This window comes from Culex pipiens, chromosome 2 (assembly GCF_016801865.2).
Source record: "Culex pipiens pallens isolate TS chromosome 2, TS_CPP_V2, whole genome shotgun sequence".
Lineage (NCBI taxonomy): Eukaryota > Metazoa > Arthropoda > Insecta > Diptera > Culicidae > Culex > Culex pipiens.
In genome coordinates, this window is record NC_068938.1 from 99,873,508 (window position 1) to 99,890,259 (window position 16,752).

A 16,752-nucleotide genomic window follows, 5' to 3' on the forward strand; every position below is an offset into this window, starting at 1 on the left:
AATGGGACGAGCATTTCCTCAGCTTGTTACACTTGCCCCACTTTCCCCTATACTGCTTAAAAATTCACATCAGAAGAAATCTCGGGGGTGTTTCTGGGGACCCGAAAGTTATCAAAATCAAACCATCCACATTGACGACCCCCGGGTCTTTTGTGGTATCTATTGCAAGTTTCTGCTCGAACCTAGGAGTCCGAAGGCTTGAATGTGGAGAGCAACCAAACCTCTTTCTACTCCAAGGAACCTTCCACCCCAGTGTTTGAACTGAAGACCTTTGGATTGCGAGTCCAACCGCCGCCAGCGATTCCACCGGAGTAGGCTTGGTTTGGTGTGTTGTTTGTATTTATGGCATGGAGACGACTCCTACACCTGGAATGACTTAACGGCCTAACAACAACCAAGGCCGGGACCGACATTTTACTTCATCATCCGATGGAAGGTTGGAGCAGATGGGAATCGAACCCAGAATCATCCGCTTACAAAGCGGACAGCGTAACCATTCGGCCACGCACTGCCACCCGAAAGTTATGGTTCCCCTCGAATTGGGGCTGCGCAGAAATTTTGTTGGTCTGTGTATTTATTAAATAGTAAAAATTATAAGTGAGGCCGTTGCAAATTGAAGTTTATCTCCTACGATCATTAATTTCCGAAATTTCTAAGTATTGACGAAACATTTTTTTCGCAAAAAAAAGGTGATTATACTCTTGATTATACTTCTAAAACATAAACTTTGAAAAATATTTCTAGAGATTTTTTTTGAAAAGGTCCTTTAAACATATGAAACACAATAGGTTATAAGACCTTTTAAAAAAACTCTAGATTTACAACGGCCTAATCTATAATTATTTTAAATTATTGTAGCGAACGTAAATTTTGTTTTATAGACTGAAAATAAATAAAACTAATATTTCACAAAGAAGACCTTTCACCTCTTGATTCGAACTCACGACATTTGAATAACGAATCAAAGTGACTGACCAAAATTTTTGAAATGTTATTGAAATTGGAGGAACAATTATTGGAAAACACTTTCGCAACGAAAAAAATTACATCGTTACATACATTTTTCAAAGTTTATTTCCATAGAGCAATTCTCTGAGATTTCGGTCATTTTATTTTTATTGTGTTTTTTAATTCGGCTGAAACTTTTTTGGTGCCTTTACTATGCACAAAGAAGCCATTTTTCATCATTAGTTTGTCCATATAATTTTCCATACAAATTTGGCAGCTGTCCATACAAAAATGATTTACAGTATGTAAAAAAAGTATTTACACCCCTTGGGCACTATGCACATTTTGTGATGAAACATGTAAAAAATTTAAAGTTTGACAGAAACCTAGTACTACGTTTTGTTCAGAAACTCATGCCAAACATTTTGCTACAAAAAGCTCATGAAAAGATGATTTCTATAAAAAGTTATATAACAAATACTATTACGAAAATAAAAAAGGTGCAAAAAAAGTTTGTACAGCTTTCGAAAAATTAACATAAATAATGTTATTTGTTGACAAATCACCATAAATCCAGTCTCCAAACTCCAAATAGGCATCCGTGACTGATTAAAAAAATAATTTGGATTGAATATAAAGTTTACTAACTACTTAGTATAAAAGTTTATATAACTCTGGAAATTCTATATAAAACTTATCTAAACTTAATTTTGCAAACTTTTAATTCAACTAAATGTCAATATATTACCATATAATTGCTAAACATTTTGGAGTGGGTATAACACCGTTTTGGGGGTATTTGTATCGATAGAATAGATTTTTCGTTGAAATTTCGTACCAACCCGGAATTACGTCGAAGGAAAATCCGCCGGCATCCGAACCGGTCCACGATTCACAAGTCAACCTATGTGGAATCGGAAAGGGCATAAAATTTCCGATCTTTTTTTAATGTTTGTAAGTAAGAGATGAGGGAAGAGAAACAAGACCTTGCGGTTCGACGATTCGCAGCAAAAGAGAACGATATTTATTGGAGAGCTCAGCTCATCGACTTTTCAACAATTCTAATGTCGACTTCGTCGACTCAGTGTTGCCATAACAGTTCTTCCCTTTTAGAGTTAAAGTATATTACAATTCATAATTTTATTTTCAATCCTAACAATAATTCTGAATGAATGAATTCAAACGAAAAGACGCAAAATAATTAATCTTCAAAAACCTAACATTGCAAATTAGAAATAAACAAAACGGCTATCTTTCTTTGCCTTTTTCAATCTACTCGATCTACGCGGATTAAATTCTGAACGATCCAAATGACCTTCGTTTTCTGAACGCAAATTCTCAGAGAATCTTCTACTTCCTGATGAACCCTCTTGGGGATCAAACTCGCGAGATGGTTCTTGGTCGACATCCATCGGCTCGTGGAAAACGAATGAATCGGAGACGAAACCGTAAAATTCATCGTCGGTGTCGTCTTCTTCTTCTTCACGACTTCTCTTTCGATTCCGCATACTCTCGTACCGCGACGTCACCAGCAGACCGCCCCGCGTGTTGCCGCCACGCGCCACCTTAAGCTGATTCCTGTGAGCCAGGTAAACACGGCCCCCAACGGAAACCTGAAATGTATGAGAAGAAACTCGTCTGAGAAATTTTGCTTCCAACCAACGACGAATTTCTGTCGATCTGAAATTTTTAAAGTAAACTAAATCTCCGGGCCGTAAATCGTCAATTTCATCTCTTTTCACTGGAACAACAGGTACACTTTCAGCTTTTTCATTAATCGTCAAATTGTTCTTAAAACTGCTCCGTGGATTCAACAAATCTAATAATGTCTTGGGTTTAAAAGTAAACAAACGCTCGGACGGAAACAAACCATTATCCAAACAGGTATTTCTATAATTAAACAAGAAAAACGAAACTACGTCCTCTATGTTCATCCCCTTCATCTCGGGATCCAACATAAACTTCTTCAACCCTTCCTTGACGACTCTAACCATGCGCTCAGCTTGCCCATTGCTGGATGGGTTGTATGGTGGGCTCTTCATCACCCTAATGTTGTTTCTCTCCAAAAAATCAATAAACTCACGAGAATAAAACGGTGGGCCACCATCCGTAACAACAACATCCGGCAGACCAAAACTGGCAAAAAAACTCATAAATTTTGATTTAACATTCCTGGCATCTGTTCCAAACTTCATGTAATAAACTTCCAACCATTTTGAAAAACTATCTACAATAACCAGGAACACTTTCTTATCAAAATAAAAGAAATCTGCATGAATACGCGCAAATGGTTTTTTTTGTCGGGATCCAAGGTGAATGAGGAACAGGTTTTGAAACAGCGTTCATTTCGCAACAAATATTACATGACTTAACAAAACATTCAATATCATGATTCATGCCAAACCAGTAAACAGTTCTTCTTGCCAATTGCTTAATTTTAGTAATACCTGAATGATTTTTATGCAACAAACTTAAAATCCGCTTTTGTAAACAAACTGGAATACAAACTCGATCCTGATAAAGCAAACAACCTTCAACTTCTTCCAAGTCTTGATGCTGAGCGTAAACATCCCGAAAAATTCGATCTAATTTGTCTGGCCAACCATTTTTCATAAAATAAACAACTTGTTGTAAAAATTTATCCTTTTTGGTTTCCCTAGCAATAAGGGCAAAATCCAATGGAAACTCGTTAGTAATGTTCAAACATTTAATATACTCTCGCTGAAGCGCAGCTGGAACTTCTTCAGGCAACGGAAATCGCGAACAAAAGTCTGCGTTCCCCATCTTGGCAGAGGGCCTGTACACAATATCAAACTCATAAATACTCAATTCCAAAACATATCTTTGTAATCTTGTCACAAACAACGAATTTCTCCCCTCTCTGCCAAAAATTCCAATTAACGGCTTATGATCCGTAAACACTGTAAATTTCTTGCCAAACAAAAACTTGTGGAACTTTTTAATGGTACTAACAACAGCTAACGCTTCCAGATGCAAAATTGGGTAAGATTTTTGTGCATTATTCAAACTAAAAGATGTAAAACAAACTGGTCTCTCTTCACCATTTATCTGGTGTGCAAAAACTCCACCCAAACCATAACTACAAGCATCAGTCACAACTATCACAGGTTTACTAGGGTCAAAAAATTCCAACAATTTTGAATTTAACAAACATTGCTTACAGTGCTCAAAAGCTCGATTACACTCAGGGCTCCAAACAAAACGTACTTCCTTCTTAAGTAAACGATACAAACAACTGAGGCGTGTGGACAAATTGGGAATGAATTTACCATAGTAATTAATCAAACCCAAAAATGCCTTAAGTTCAGAAACATTATTCGGAATTTTAGCCCTCCGAATAGTTTCAACTCTATCTGGGCTGGGCATTAAACCATTATCGGTCAAAACATGACCCAAAAACGGCAAACTATTCACAAACCATTTGCATTTCTGCAGATTTACCTTGATATTAGCATTAGAGAGACGCTCCAACACTAATTCAAGCTTACACACACAGTCCTCTTTGTCCTTGCCCGCAATCAAAACATCGTCCAAATAACAATATACTCCATCTAGATTAAACAAAACTTTCTCCATAATGCGCTGAAAAATAGCAGCACTGGAAGAAGCACCCTGTGGTAACCTATTGTAAACAAACAAACCAATAATTGTGTTGATTACCATTATTTCTCGTGATTTTTTTGACAACAAAAGTTGCGTATAAGCACCAGCAAGATCAAGGGAACAAAAAACTTTAGCACCAGCCAAGGACGCAAAAATATCCTGCACTAAAGGCAAAGGATAAGTATTTGGAATAATCACTTTATTTATAGAAACTTTACAGTCAATGACCATTCTAATACCACCGTCCTTCTTAATCACAACAATGACTGGTGATGCCCACTCACTTGCATCAATTGGCGTGATCACACCATCACGTTCTAAACCTTTCAAATGATCAATCACTTTGTCTTTCAACCTTAATGGCACATCATAAGCACGCTTAAAAATTGGTGTGTCACTTTTCAAAACAAGTTCTGCTTCATATCCTTTAATTGGTGAAGCCAGAGATTTATCAAAAATGTTAGGAAACTTACGCTTAAACTCCTCGACCATACGATCATGATGATCGTCCAGCTGCTTAATCCCAGCGCTGATTCCAAAAGCATCTCTCCAGCTCGGAGTGAACACGTCCAGCCAGTCTCGCCCGAGAAGAGGAGCAAAAACACTGCTACAACGAAGCACGATCAGCTTGACGTTTCGCCTGATGCCGTTGAAAATAACCTCAACAGAAATCTGCTTTCCGTCGACGTAAACATTACGCAAGCAAGGCTCGCTCAACTTCTTGATAGACGAGATCATTAGACAGTCCATGTCCTCGTCATAATCACTCTCGTCTTCTCGATAGTTTACCAACCGACGATTAACAGTAGATTTAGGAACAGGTTCATCCAAAAATTTCACCGCTTTTTTATTTTCCGGTAAATCAAAACAATAACTGCGCGTGTGACCAGGCCGACGACAATTAGTACAGAAAAATTTACGCTTATTCGCCGTCGGAGAACGGTGCCTGCGGCCCGCAGAAAACGAACGGCTTCTCTCTCTTCTACCTCCCGGACGCCCCCTGCTGCGCGATCGACCACGGAAACTGGGCGCACCGTGCCCTCTGTTGTTTCTGTCACGGTCACCAACACGATTAAGCACATTTCCCCTATAAACATCATTGTCCGACACTAGCTTGGCCCGCACCGTAGCGAGCTCTCTGTTTACGATCATTTTTTCTACTTTTGTTAACGTGAGATCTTCCTCGTCAAAGAGCCGCTGCCTAAGCACTTCATCGTTCAACCCACACACAAGACGGTCCCGGATGGCCTGATCCTTAAACTGCCCGAAATCACAAAGCTCCGCTTGTTGTTTCACGTTTAGGATGAAATCTTCAGCACTCTCGTTTTCCCGCTGCTTGCGCTGATAAAATTTAAAACGCTGAATCATGTCGCTGTCAGTCTTGTCATATCTTTTTTGTAACGCAGTGGTTATCGACACGAACGTTTCCTTTTTCAGGTCTTTTCCGGGGAACAACTTTTTCAGCTCGGTGTATACCTCCCTGCTGCTCGCAGCCAGAAACGCCTTCTTCTTATCTTCATCCTGCTCCACCTGGTGGTGAGCGAAAACCCACTCCAACTGCTCGAGGTATTGTGCAAACGGAATGGTCCCGGGAATGAATTGTTCAATCTGATTAACAAGCGTCATGCTGTTGGGCATTTTGAAAAATAAAACACAGCCGATTAAAATTTGGCAAACTATGCAACAGGGGCAACCAAACGCAAAATGTTTAGCCCGATGCGATGTCACACAACTTTAAATTATTAAACACTGGCAGACACACGAGTGTCGCGTCAAAAAGCTGATGACTACCGCGTGTGTTAAACAATGGCGTCAAAACAAAGAACTCTTTATTCTTTAACACACAATGGCAAAACAAAATGGTGTCCAAGTTGCTAACTCGGAGACTACCAAACGTGTCTCGAATAAAGAAAATTACTTTCAGCGTCCAAACAAACGAACTCCTTACTGCTAACGTGAAACTTACTTGTTATTCAGCTACAAACCCGAAGATCTTGTCAAAAATAATGACCAAAAATCACAGCAGCCGGTGCAGAAAAACAGCGTAGAACCACCGCCGCTGGCAAAAAAAAACCTTTTTTTTAAATATAAGACTTCTCCGTCGTCGCCACTTTAATGTTTGTAAGTGAGTGATGAGGGAATAGAAACAAGACCTTGCGGTTCGACGATTCGCAGCAAAAGAGAACGATATTTATTGGAGAGCTCAGCTCATCGACTTTTCAACAATTCTAATGTCGACTTCGTCGACTCAGTGTTGCCATAACACTTTTGATACCCATACATCTAGGTTTTCTTTAAAACCTACGTTTTTAAATACCTGGGCAAAAAGTAAGTTTGATCCACAAGAACAAAAATTACGAAATTCCATACATTTTTGGAAGGTTGCTCAAACGAAACCATAACAACGTTTTTGCTTAGGTATTTAAAAACGTGGGTTTTTATAGAAAACCTGGATGTATGGGTATCAAAAGATCGGAAATTTTATGCCCTTTCTGATGCCACATAGGTTGACTTGTGAATTGTGGACCGGTTCAGATGCCGGCGGATTTTCCGACGACGTAATTCCGGGTTGGTACGAAATTCCAACGAAAAATCTATTCTATCGATACAAATACCCCCAAAACGGTGTTATGCCCACTCCAAAATGTTTATTTAGCAATTCTATAGTAATATTTTGACATTTATTTGAATTAAATGTTTGCAAAATTAAGTTTAGCTAAGTTTTATATATAATTTCCAGAGTTATATAAAGTTTTATTCTGAGTAGTTAGTAAACTTTATATTCAATCCAAATTATTTTTTTAATCAGTCAAGGATGCCTATTTGGAGTTGGGAGACTGGATTTATGGTGATTTGTCAACAAATAACATTATTTATGTTAATTTTTCGAAAGCTGTACAAACTTTTTTTGCACCTTTTTTATTTTCGTAATAGTATTTGTTATATAACTTTTTATAGAAATCATCTTTTCATGAGCTTTTTGTAGCAAAATGTTTGGCATGAGTTTCTGAACAAAACGTATTACTAGGTTCCTGTCAAACTTTATTTTTTTTACATATTTCATCACAAAATGTGCATAGTGCCCAAGGGGTGTAAATACTTTTTTTACATACTGTATGAAAAATCGAAAATCTGTACCTTTGGAAGATTTTTTTTGATCGATTTGCTGTCTTCGAAAAAATTGTAGGTATGAATACATCCTTACCAAAAATCATGATTTTTTGAGTTCCAAATCCCACTTTTCATACGAATTTTTCAGTTCAACCCATATAACCATTTTTATGGTTGTAGTACCTGAACTCAAAAAATCGTATGAAAAGTGGGATTTGGAACTCAAAAAATCATGATTTTTGGTAAGGGTGTAAGGACTACACAAAAAATAAACTTGATTTACAAAAAAACACTATTTTTAACTTTTTTTATTTACTGATATGTTTAAGGGGACATCAAATGCCAACTTTTCAGAAATTTCCAGAATGGGCAAAAAATCTTTGACCGAGTTATGAATTTTTGAATCAAAAACTGATTTTTTCCAAAAATCGAAATATTGGTCGCAAATTTTTTTCAATTTCATTTTTCGATGTGAAATACAAAATCACCAAAAAAAATTTTACCGTTTATCATATTTTTTAAGTATAGTCTTTATCCATACCTACAACTTTGCCGAAGACACCAAATCGATCAAAAAAAATCATTCCAAAGATACAGTTGAGAACTCTCTACGAAATCGGCCGATTTCGACCATTTTTATTAGCTGAGAAAATTCTCTATATTTTGCTTTTTTAAACTTTGTTGATACGACCTTTAGTTGCTGAGATATTGCCATTTCAAAAATATTTTTTTCAAAATTGGGCAAACATGTCCTCTATTTAAAAAAAAATAGAAAACTGCGACTATTTTCAAAAAAGTTACCTAAAAATGGATATAACTTGAAAACGGTGCACTTTATGAAAATTTCACTTAAGTACTAAAGTACAATATTTCGATTTTTTGAAAAATCAGTGTTGATTCAAGAAATCATAACTTGGTCACAGTTTTTTTGCACAACCTGGAAATTTCTGAAAAGTTGGCATTTTATGTCCTCTAAAATTATTAAAAAATAAAAGAAATTAAAAATAGTGTTTTTTTTTGCAAATCAAGTTTTAGTGACAAAAAGTTAAATTAAAAATCACCAATTTTTTTTACCTTGTATCATTTATTTTCAATGTAGTCCATTCCTACAACTTTGCCGAAGACATCAAAACGACCACAAAATTCCTTCAAAAGATACAGATTTTTGAATTTTCATATATCATTTTTGTAATGACAGCTGCCAAATTTGTATGGAAAATTATATGGACAAACTAATGATGCAAAATGGCTTCTTTGGGCATACTGAAGGCACCAAAACAGTTTCAGCCGGAATAAAAAATACAAAAAAAATCGAATGAGCGAAATCTCAGAGAATTGCTCATCAGTGTTCTGTTCTCGAATTTCAGGGGTTTTCAATTCAATGCACTGGTACATGGCGCTATCAGATATTATATGCAATTAAGATATGAATTGATTCTTATGTTAAATTGCCCGGGAAATGGGCGAAAATCACCTTTTAAACAATAAACTGCAAAAAAACGATATTGGAAAGCATTTGAGGGATGATATTTTATTTTTAATTAATTCTTCAGACAATTTCATATAAAAAAAACAACCAGAAAAAAGTATTTTGGTCTAATAGTTGGAAAGTTACGAATAAAGAATAAAAACTTTTTTTTAGAAAGTCGTAAAAAGGGCGGTGCCAAAGAAAGAGGGATGGTGCAATCGGCACCAAACTTGGGATTTCTGTTTTAACTAAACTAAAAAAAAAACTATCAAGAGATGAACGTTCCCTCGAAGTGTACACAGTTGACCCGTACTGACCCCTACAACATTGATAGTAACTGCAAAATGGTTTGAGATGCTCGAGTGTTTGCCCGAACGGGCTCATACCCCGAATTTAAGCTCCTCAGTACATCCATACTATTCAGCCCTGTCGTGGAAGGCCAAAAATCAAAGTTGAACCACTTTTTTACGTTCACGCATCAAAATGCCAAATTGAGTCGATCTAGTTTTCATTCATCATTGCTTCGTGACAAACCAAAATTTAATTTCCCGAATTAAAAAAAAACCTCCAGACGACAGACGTGTATCGTTTCGCGCGCCAATTTCAACAGTCCACTCAAAGCCACGTGTTTCGAGGCGCGTGCGCCGGTCCTCGTGTCTAACCATACAGCAGCAGCAGCAGCGGGTATCGATTTTCCGTCAATTTTATTACCCACAACACACGGTTCGCAAGTGTCCCCACACTACTAGTTTTTTTTCCCTCGGCTGTATCCTTTTAGATCCTACCAGCTGATCCTGACACATTCTCAATAATTTGCAGCACCTCGCGTTCCATCGTCCTGTCCGACCCCCTCCAAACCCCCGGAAAACTTTACGAATTTGCGCTAGTGAAAAATTCACGCCCAATCGGACCATCTATAGAAGAGAAGGTGCACGGCGGCGGTATACAGGCCAATCAATTGGGCAAAAGCCATGAAGTGTCTGCTGCTCGTATAGTCTAGTGACACGGTTTTAGGTTCTTTTTTTCCCCTCTGCCAATTATCCAGTGGTTTACCAATTTGCGGCCTCGTTATGAAACTGTACAGTTCGCTGCTCAAGAGTGAAATTTACCAGATTCTTTACGTGCAGGATGTGTAAGTAAGGAAACGCTTGCCAAACGATGAAAATTTGCCGGAAGTGACGGAGTTCTGAGTGTGTTTTTTTTTGTTTTTTGTTCTTTCGGTGCTGATGGGTTTCTTTCAGCTTCTCCAACTACGAGGACTTCCTGGCGCTGGTAACGAGGGCGTTTGATCCGAAGGTGTTGTTTCTTACGGTGATTCCGGTGGTGGCTGCCTTCAATACCCGGTTGTACTCGAGACTGCTGTTGAGTGTGCTGCTAACCGAGTACTTTAATACGATACTGAAATGGTGCGTGGTGCGCGTTGTTGCGTAAGAGGACGGTGTGATTAATTTATTATCGGGGTTTGGGGGTTTCTTTGGCAGGATACTCGCCGAGGATCGACCTTTTTGGTGGGTTCGCGAAACCAGCGAATTTACGACCTTGAACCGTCCAAAATTGTACCAGAACGAGCTAACTTGCGAGCCAAGTCCGGGGAATCCGAGCGGTCATCTAATGACCTCGACCACTTACTTGTATGTAATATTTTCCGTGCTCGAGGAGGCAGCGGTTTTGCGCCATGGAAAGCCAGTTGTGATAAGCCTTCGCGTTTGCTACTATTTCTCGCTGCTGCTCATATCAATCTCGCGGATGTACTTTGGGTGTCACTTTTTGCACCAATGCATCTTCGGAATTCTGGCCGGTGTCCTGCTTACGAAGGTGACCATGTCGCTCAGCTTTGAGAAGTATTTGACCAAGTTGACGCGCAGGAGACGTTTGGCGTACTGCTGTTTGATCTGCTTGCTACTGCTGGGCATTTACTGGGGCCAAAAGTTATTCGGAGTTGATCCCCAGTGGCCGGTGAAAATGGCCTTCAAGTGGTGCGATGATCCGTTCTTCCTCGACCCCAACACGACACTGGTGTTTAGTATCGTGCGTCTGACCGGTGCCCTGTTTGCCTTCGCCATTGTGGGTCCAGTTCTCAAGTGAGCCGCACACGCAACCCAAAGAGTTAGTGAGTCCCATTAATCCATCTCCATTTGCAGATCTGCCGGACTAAACTGGAAACGAAGCATTCCGCTGACGCTAGCCATGATGGGCGCTAAGTGGGCAGCAATTTACTACACGCCACGGTATTACGGCGTCATCGTCTACTATCTGTACACGTTTTTAGTTTATCTGATTTTCACCTACGGCTACATGCGCCTCGTCCCCGCAATCGCGACCGTAGTGATAGATCCTAGAGTACAACGCAACACAAGGCCTAAAATGAACTAAGACGATAAACGCTCTGCTCCTGCTAGCTATTACTAGCTTTGACTAAAGCACACACAAAAACATACACACATCAAATACTCAGAAATCGTTTGTCTTTTTTCTACAGGATAACTACTACTGCTGACTTTGATGACGCTTTTTATAAATTACGATCTCACGCGCAAAATTTATCGCATCTGTTCACACTGTTGCTAGAAGTCAATTTACTAATAAAACAAATTCTAAATCAAAATTGCTTCTGTCCTTCGAAAAATAATTTCACATTCATCTGCTAACAGCCACTGCCAATATTGGGTGAGTAATTAAACAGCTCGTCAAAAAAAAAAACCTCTCGAGACCTTGAACGTGAGCGCGCCCGCACCCGCACCCGTTTCTGACCACAAACAGGTTCCGGCAGGGCGTTGTCAGCCGATATTAAGCAACCCAGCATTCCCAGCACCTTCCAGTGACATAAATTGTATGAGCCGCCGGGTGTACACATGTAAAACCAACAGTTTTACAGAACAAATGTACTGTCCCCTTAACCCTCTACTGCCCAAGTTTTTTTTTACGAAGATTTATATTTTTCCCGTGTTTAGGAGGTCATTTTGAGCAACTTTTGTTATACAAAAAAAACTTTACTTATCTTGTTTTATGTTTTTCTTGTTTCATTGTCATTATTTTAATTTGCATTTATCTTGTTTAGTTTATGTTTGTTTTTGGTAGTATTTGGCCTATTCTACCACCTACTATCATTACTAATTTTTTCATGGTTTTACAGTTACTTTTTCAATTTTTTGCTTGTTTTTCACATTTTCTGCTATAGAATGACACCATTATCATTTAAATTGTCAAATAAATGCGTAGATGCATAGTCATAATCCTTTTTAAAAAACTTTTGCAAAGTTACATAAAACAAGTCAAACTTCCAACCCTAAAACTTTCTAAAATTTCAAGAGTTCTTCTTCCCAATGCTTTTTAAAGATCAAAAATTGGTTGAAAATTATTTTTTGGCAATTCTTTAAATCGAGGCGGGGTTAGGTTGTAGAGGGTTAACCAACTCCTTGGACAAAAAGTATCTAGAATGAAAAGTGTAATAAAATTTAAACACTGCTTAAATTACACGCGCCCGATCGGGTTCCATTTCAAATTGATCTGTGGCTTGAACTTGAATGTTGGCTAAGCCGAATGTCTGCTGAATTCACACCGTAGGAAGAACGCAGTAGAATGCATGCTCCTTGGTGGTGGACATTTTCGGGCGTAACGCGCGTACGGGTTTACCTGATTTCAATAAATTTTCAAAAGTAGAAATATCTACTCAAAATTATTGCTTTTCCTAGGATTATAAATGCAGAATTATAGGATTGAGCTTAGGATAAAAGCAAGTATCAGAATCAGTCTTAGATGCCCGATTAGGATACATGCATTCCCACTAATTCGTGTTGCAACTTTGGCGAAGGTTGCGAAGCGATTCATCCACTCTAGAAACTCCCTCCCCTTTAAACGTGAGGTAGTGGTATCTTATTTATGCATGCTCCCCCAACCGAGCTACAGAGTCTGAAAGGATTCAATTCATCCAGCAGCCGATGACTTAAGTCACAACTACTTCTCTGAAACCTAGAACGGGTCAAATTACATCAGGAGGACTGGAATGCACATCGCGTTTCGTCCAGTTTCCCTTTCCCAATCGACGGCCGATGGCCGGTTCGGGTGTGTTGAGTCCACCGTCCGGGCAGCACCTACTGGTGGTGCGGTCATAAATAAGATCAATGCCAATGTTAGTTCACACGGCATAAAACCTCCCTGCGGTAATGTGTAGCTTCTACAGAGACTGTTCGATTTTTCGAAAGCTTTGGAAACATCTTGAACAAAACCAAAGTTAAGGCCTCTAAGTATTGAGTTCATGATCTTAAGGAAGTGTTGAAAATCCGGTTATTCTTGTCGACTAGGGAGCAACTTTTTCTCCTTCCTGGGTAACTCTTGTGCGCACTCAGAGGGGCATACCGAGCTGTGAACTTGGAATTGGGATCGGCTACACAGAGTGAGGACTTGGTCCTAGTCGTTAGAACAGCTCGCGGTTCTGTGACACGACGCGGGCGCGCACAGTCTTCATTTATAGCAATCGGAAGAAAAATCAAATAAAATATTGAAATGGCCTATACGCCAGCTGGTGCTGGGTGCAAACAACGAGGTGCGAGACGGCTTAATCGATACCCATAAAGATTAATCTAATCGGCACTGCGTATTTTAGATCACTTTATGAGGTTTGTTTATCAGCGTGCCCACCGGGCTTCAAATGATTTTCCCTGCGAATTGAATACACGCGACACACGGGATCAGGATTAGATCGGGTATTATAATCGTAAAATATTGCCAGTTGATTGGTTGACGATGTCATAGAACGTATTAGAGCAGCCATAAATATTAAAATATGATGTTTTTGTCTATTTTATGGGGGGTCGTTGGGGAAGAACTTCAACACCAGAAGTGCCGTTGAGCTCGTTAGTCATATTCGCTTAATACGTTATAAATTCATTAGAATTAGAGAAATGCTTCCTGCAGGTTGTTAATGGCTTCAGTTAGTTTTATTTTCTTTGTTAGAAAACCGTAAAGGGGTTCAAAGTGGATGATTTTTCCTCGATTACAAGGAATAATCTTGGTGGTATACAAAGTCCGAATTCCAAATTTGAACCTGATAGGTTGCGAATTTCAGCGACCAAAGCCAAAGCAATTTCAAATGATTTTTTTTTCTTTTTTAGAGTTTCTCAAAAATTAAAAACAATATCAAAAAACCTCGTGCTTAAAAGTGCAAATTAGGGTGCCCAGAAAAAATGACTCCATGCTCCACAAGCGGAAAACGATTTTTTTGGGTTATTTTAAGCATCTGTGCAAATTTTGAGCGAAATTGGATGAGATTAACCCATTGATACCCGAGCCTAAAGTTGGCGAAAACAATGTTTTTCATATAAAAATTACTTTTTTAAACCGCTCATAACTTTTCAAGATCGAGTTTTACAGTATTGGTATGTTCTACAAAGTTGTAGAGCATTACATTTTCAATAATAATCTCACTATTGGGAATATTTGGATGGTAGTAACGCACCGTGCAGACCAAACCGTAAGAAACATGGATTTTCCATACATTTTTTCGATTTTTTCCATGCAAACTTTACCTCCGAGTATCAATGGGTAAATGATGACCGATTTTGCTCATATTTGGCCCAGAGTCCTAAGATAGGTCAAGGAACAATATTCAGCTTGTGGAGCGAGGTTTTGAAAAAAGTCCCGTATTCTGGGCACCCTAGTCCACATTGATTTTTTTCTACACCACAATCCTTGAGGTCAACAATTATGTAAATCAGGGAGGTGTAAAATTTGATGGTGAAAATCTGTGAAAATCTGGAATTACACATAAAAAGACGTGATGAATCACAAATCGCCAAGACCTGTGGGCTGTAGTGTGAATGTCTTAGTTTTTTTTCATTGCACACATTTGCAAAATAAAACAATTAAAATTCCATTGAAGAAAAAAATAACACGTTTTTGGCATGAGAGGCAGAAAAAAAGCTAGAAGATCGATCAAACTTAGTAAAACCAATAAAATTAACCGTGAAATCAATCCACAGGACACTTTACTGTGTTAAATTGATTTTCTGGTTTCACGTCTGGCCCAAATTTAGCCACGCCAAGAGAACAACTTAATGCAGAGTGCACCACCGGATCAGTTCCAAGTACGGCATTCCGGCGTGATTCAACTTCCATGCTATTTTTGGACTGTTTCCACCGGACCGGTAAACAATTGCCTTAAGGGGTGACCCAGCGACCGAAATGCACCTCAAACCTATTTTATCAAATCGTTGCCGTGGAGCTGAAATAAATTTGTAGCTATTAGAATAAATTATTGGCATTTAATTCAATTTGCATGTTTTATGCGCCAAGGCACGAATTTTTCGCTTCCACTGGTAATGGTAAATCTTAGCGCTTTGATAAATGATCGCGAGCCGCCCTAATTGCAACTCCTACTTATGAAAGGGACCCCCTCCCTTTGTGGCGGGTCCCGAGCATGGGTAAATAACAAGGGAAATGCGTAATAATACCATTCTCTGGTATCAATACCAAATTTTGGTATTCCTGGACCCTTTAAAATTTGTCTTAAGGATTATGCAAGAGCAAAATGTGCTATCATACCAATTTAAGGTATTGTTTTGATATTGCAAAATTGCAGAATTTGTCAATGGTCGAACACCACATTTTGGTATTACAGTATTTTATCAAATTCCTCTGAAACTATGGGAAAATTTTGACCAATTTTGACAAAATAATTAATTTTGCGCTAAAATGATGTCTCAAAGCGAATGCTTTCATTGAAAACCGTAAATTTCAAACTTGATTTTAAACATTTTCGATATACCCCCTAAAGAAATGACTTGAAATTGTGGAAAATTGTCTAAGTCAGGATGGCACATTTTGGTATTAAAGTGTTTTATCAAATTCCTCTGAAACTATGGGAAAATTTTGACCAATTTTGACAAAATAATTAATTTTGCGCTAAAATGATGTCTCAAAGTGAATGCTTTCATTGAACACCGGAAATTTCAAACTTGATTTCAAACATTTTTGATATACCCCCTAAAGAAATGACTTGAAATTGTGGACAAATTTCTGAGTCAGGATGCCACATTTTGGTATTATTTTGGTATTGAAAGGTTTCATCAAATTCCTCTGAAACTATGGGAAATTTTTTTTATAAAATTTGATGAGATAATTAATTTTGCGCTAAAATGACTTGAAACCCATAAATTTTAAAGCTGATTTTCATTTTTTTTATATACCCACTAAGATTTTTTTTTAAACGTTGAAATTACTCTAAGTTGGGATAACCAAATAATAAACGAGTTAATCGACATATTATTGAATTTTGGTGAATTTCAATCCAGTTTCATTTTAATAACACTTATTTTTTAGAATCTTCAAGAACTTCAAGCACAGGCCGTTCAGCAACGACAAATGCATTCGATGTGGTGAAGAATATCACTAAGAACAACATGGAATCATAAGGTGAGTAGATTTGGCTGTTGCATAAGGATCATTTCCGCTTTTTTTACTAACTGCAACTGTTGCACTAAAAATGGTATGAAAATACCAAATTTTGGTATTTCTTGTGCAAATACCAGTGACCAAAATGTGCTCTTGGTTGCCCAGTAATAGATGGTAAAATACCATGAAATCATACCAAAATCATGTATGTG

General features: G+C 38.2%; 2 protein-coding genes across 5 annotated transcripts; one reads left to right on the forward strand and one right to left on the reverse strand.

Moving 5' to 3' along the window:
* Positions 1-1,949: 1,949 nt before the first annotated feature.
* LOC120413144 (uncharacterized) lies at positions 1,950-6,210 on the reverse strand. The gene is made up of 2 exons (XM_039573852.2): positions 5,046-6,210; positions 1,950-2,561 (listed from the first exon to the last, which is right to left on the reverse strand). The coding sequence occupies exons 1-2, from the start codon at positions 6,208-6,210 to the stop codon at positions 2,515-2,517; spliced, it is 1,212 nt and encodes a 403-aa protein (XP_039429786.2). The 3' UTR covers positions 1,950-2,514.
* A 3,478-nt stretch (positions 6,211-9,688) lies between these two features.
* On the forward strand, positions 9,689-11,756 carry LOC120413137 (glucose-6-phosphatase 3). Of its 4 annotated transcripts, none has more exons than XM_039573844.2 (5): positions 9,689-9,835; positions 9,971-10,283; positions 10,393-10,557; positions 10,633-11,232; positions 11,293-11,756. In XM_039573844.2, the coding sequence occupies exons 2-5, from the start codon at positions 10,222-10,224 to the stop codon at positions 11,522-11,524; spliced, it is 1,059 nt and encodes a 352-aa protein (XP_039429778.1). In that variant the 5' UTR covers positions 9,689-9,835; positions 9,971-10,221; the 3' UTR covers positions 11,525-11,756. The 4 variants fall into 4 exon arrangements, with proteins under 4 accessions (XP_039429778.1, XP_039429777.1, XP_039429779.1 ...); XM_039573843.2 differs by having other exon boundaries at positions 9,693-9,835; positions 9,930-10,283; XM_039573845.1 differs by lacking the exon at positions 9,689-9,835 and having other exon boundaries at positions 9,881-10,287.
* Positions 11,757-16,752: the final 4,996 nt, after the last annotated feature.

Excerpts from the sequence above, each read along its gene's own strand:
- LOC120413144 (XM_039573852.2), bottom strand. The coding sequence starts at position 6,210 with ATGCCCAACAGCATGACGCTTGTTAATCAGATTGAACAATTCATTCCC. Across the intron at positions 2,562-5,045 it reads TATGGTCGAGGAGTTTAAGC|GTTTCCGTTGGGGGCCGTGT; the intron begins GTAAGTTTCCTA and ends CATACATTTCAG.
- LOC120413137 (XM_039573844.2), top strand. The coding sequence starts at position 10,222 with ATGAAACTGTACAGTTCGCTGCTCAAGAGTGAAATTTACCAGATTCTT. Across the intron at positions 10,284-10,392 it reads ATTCTTTACGTGCAGGATGT|CTTCTCCAACTACGAGGACT; the intron begins GTAAGTAAGGAA and ends GGTTTCTTTCAG. Across the intron at positions 11,233-11,292 it reads ATTGTGGGTCCAGTTCTCAA|ATCTGCCGGACTAAACTGGA; the intron begins GTGAGCCGCACA and ends CTCCATTTGCAG.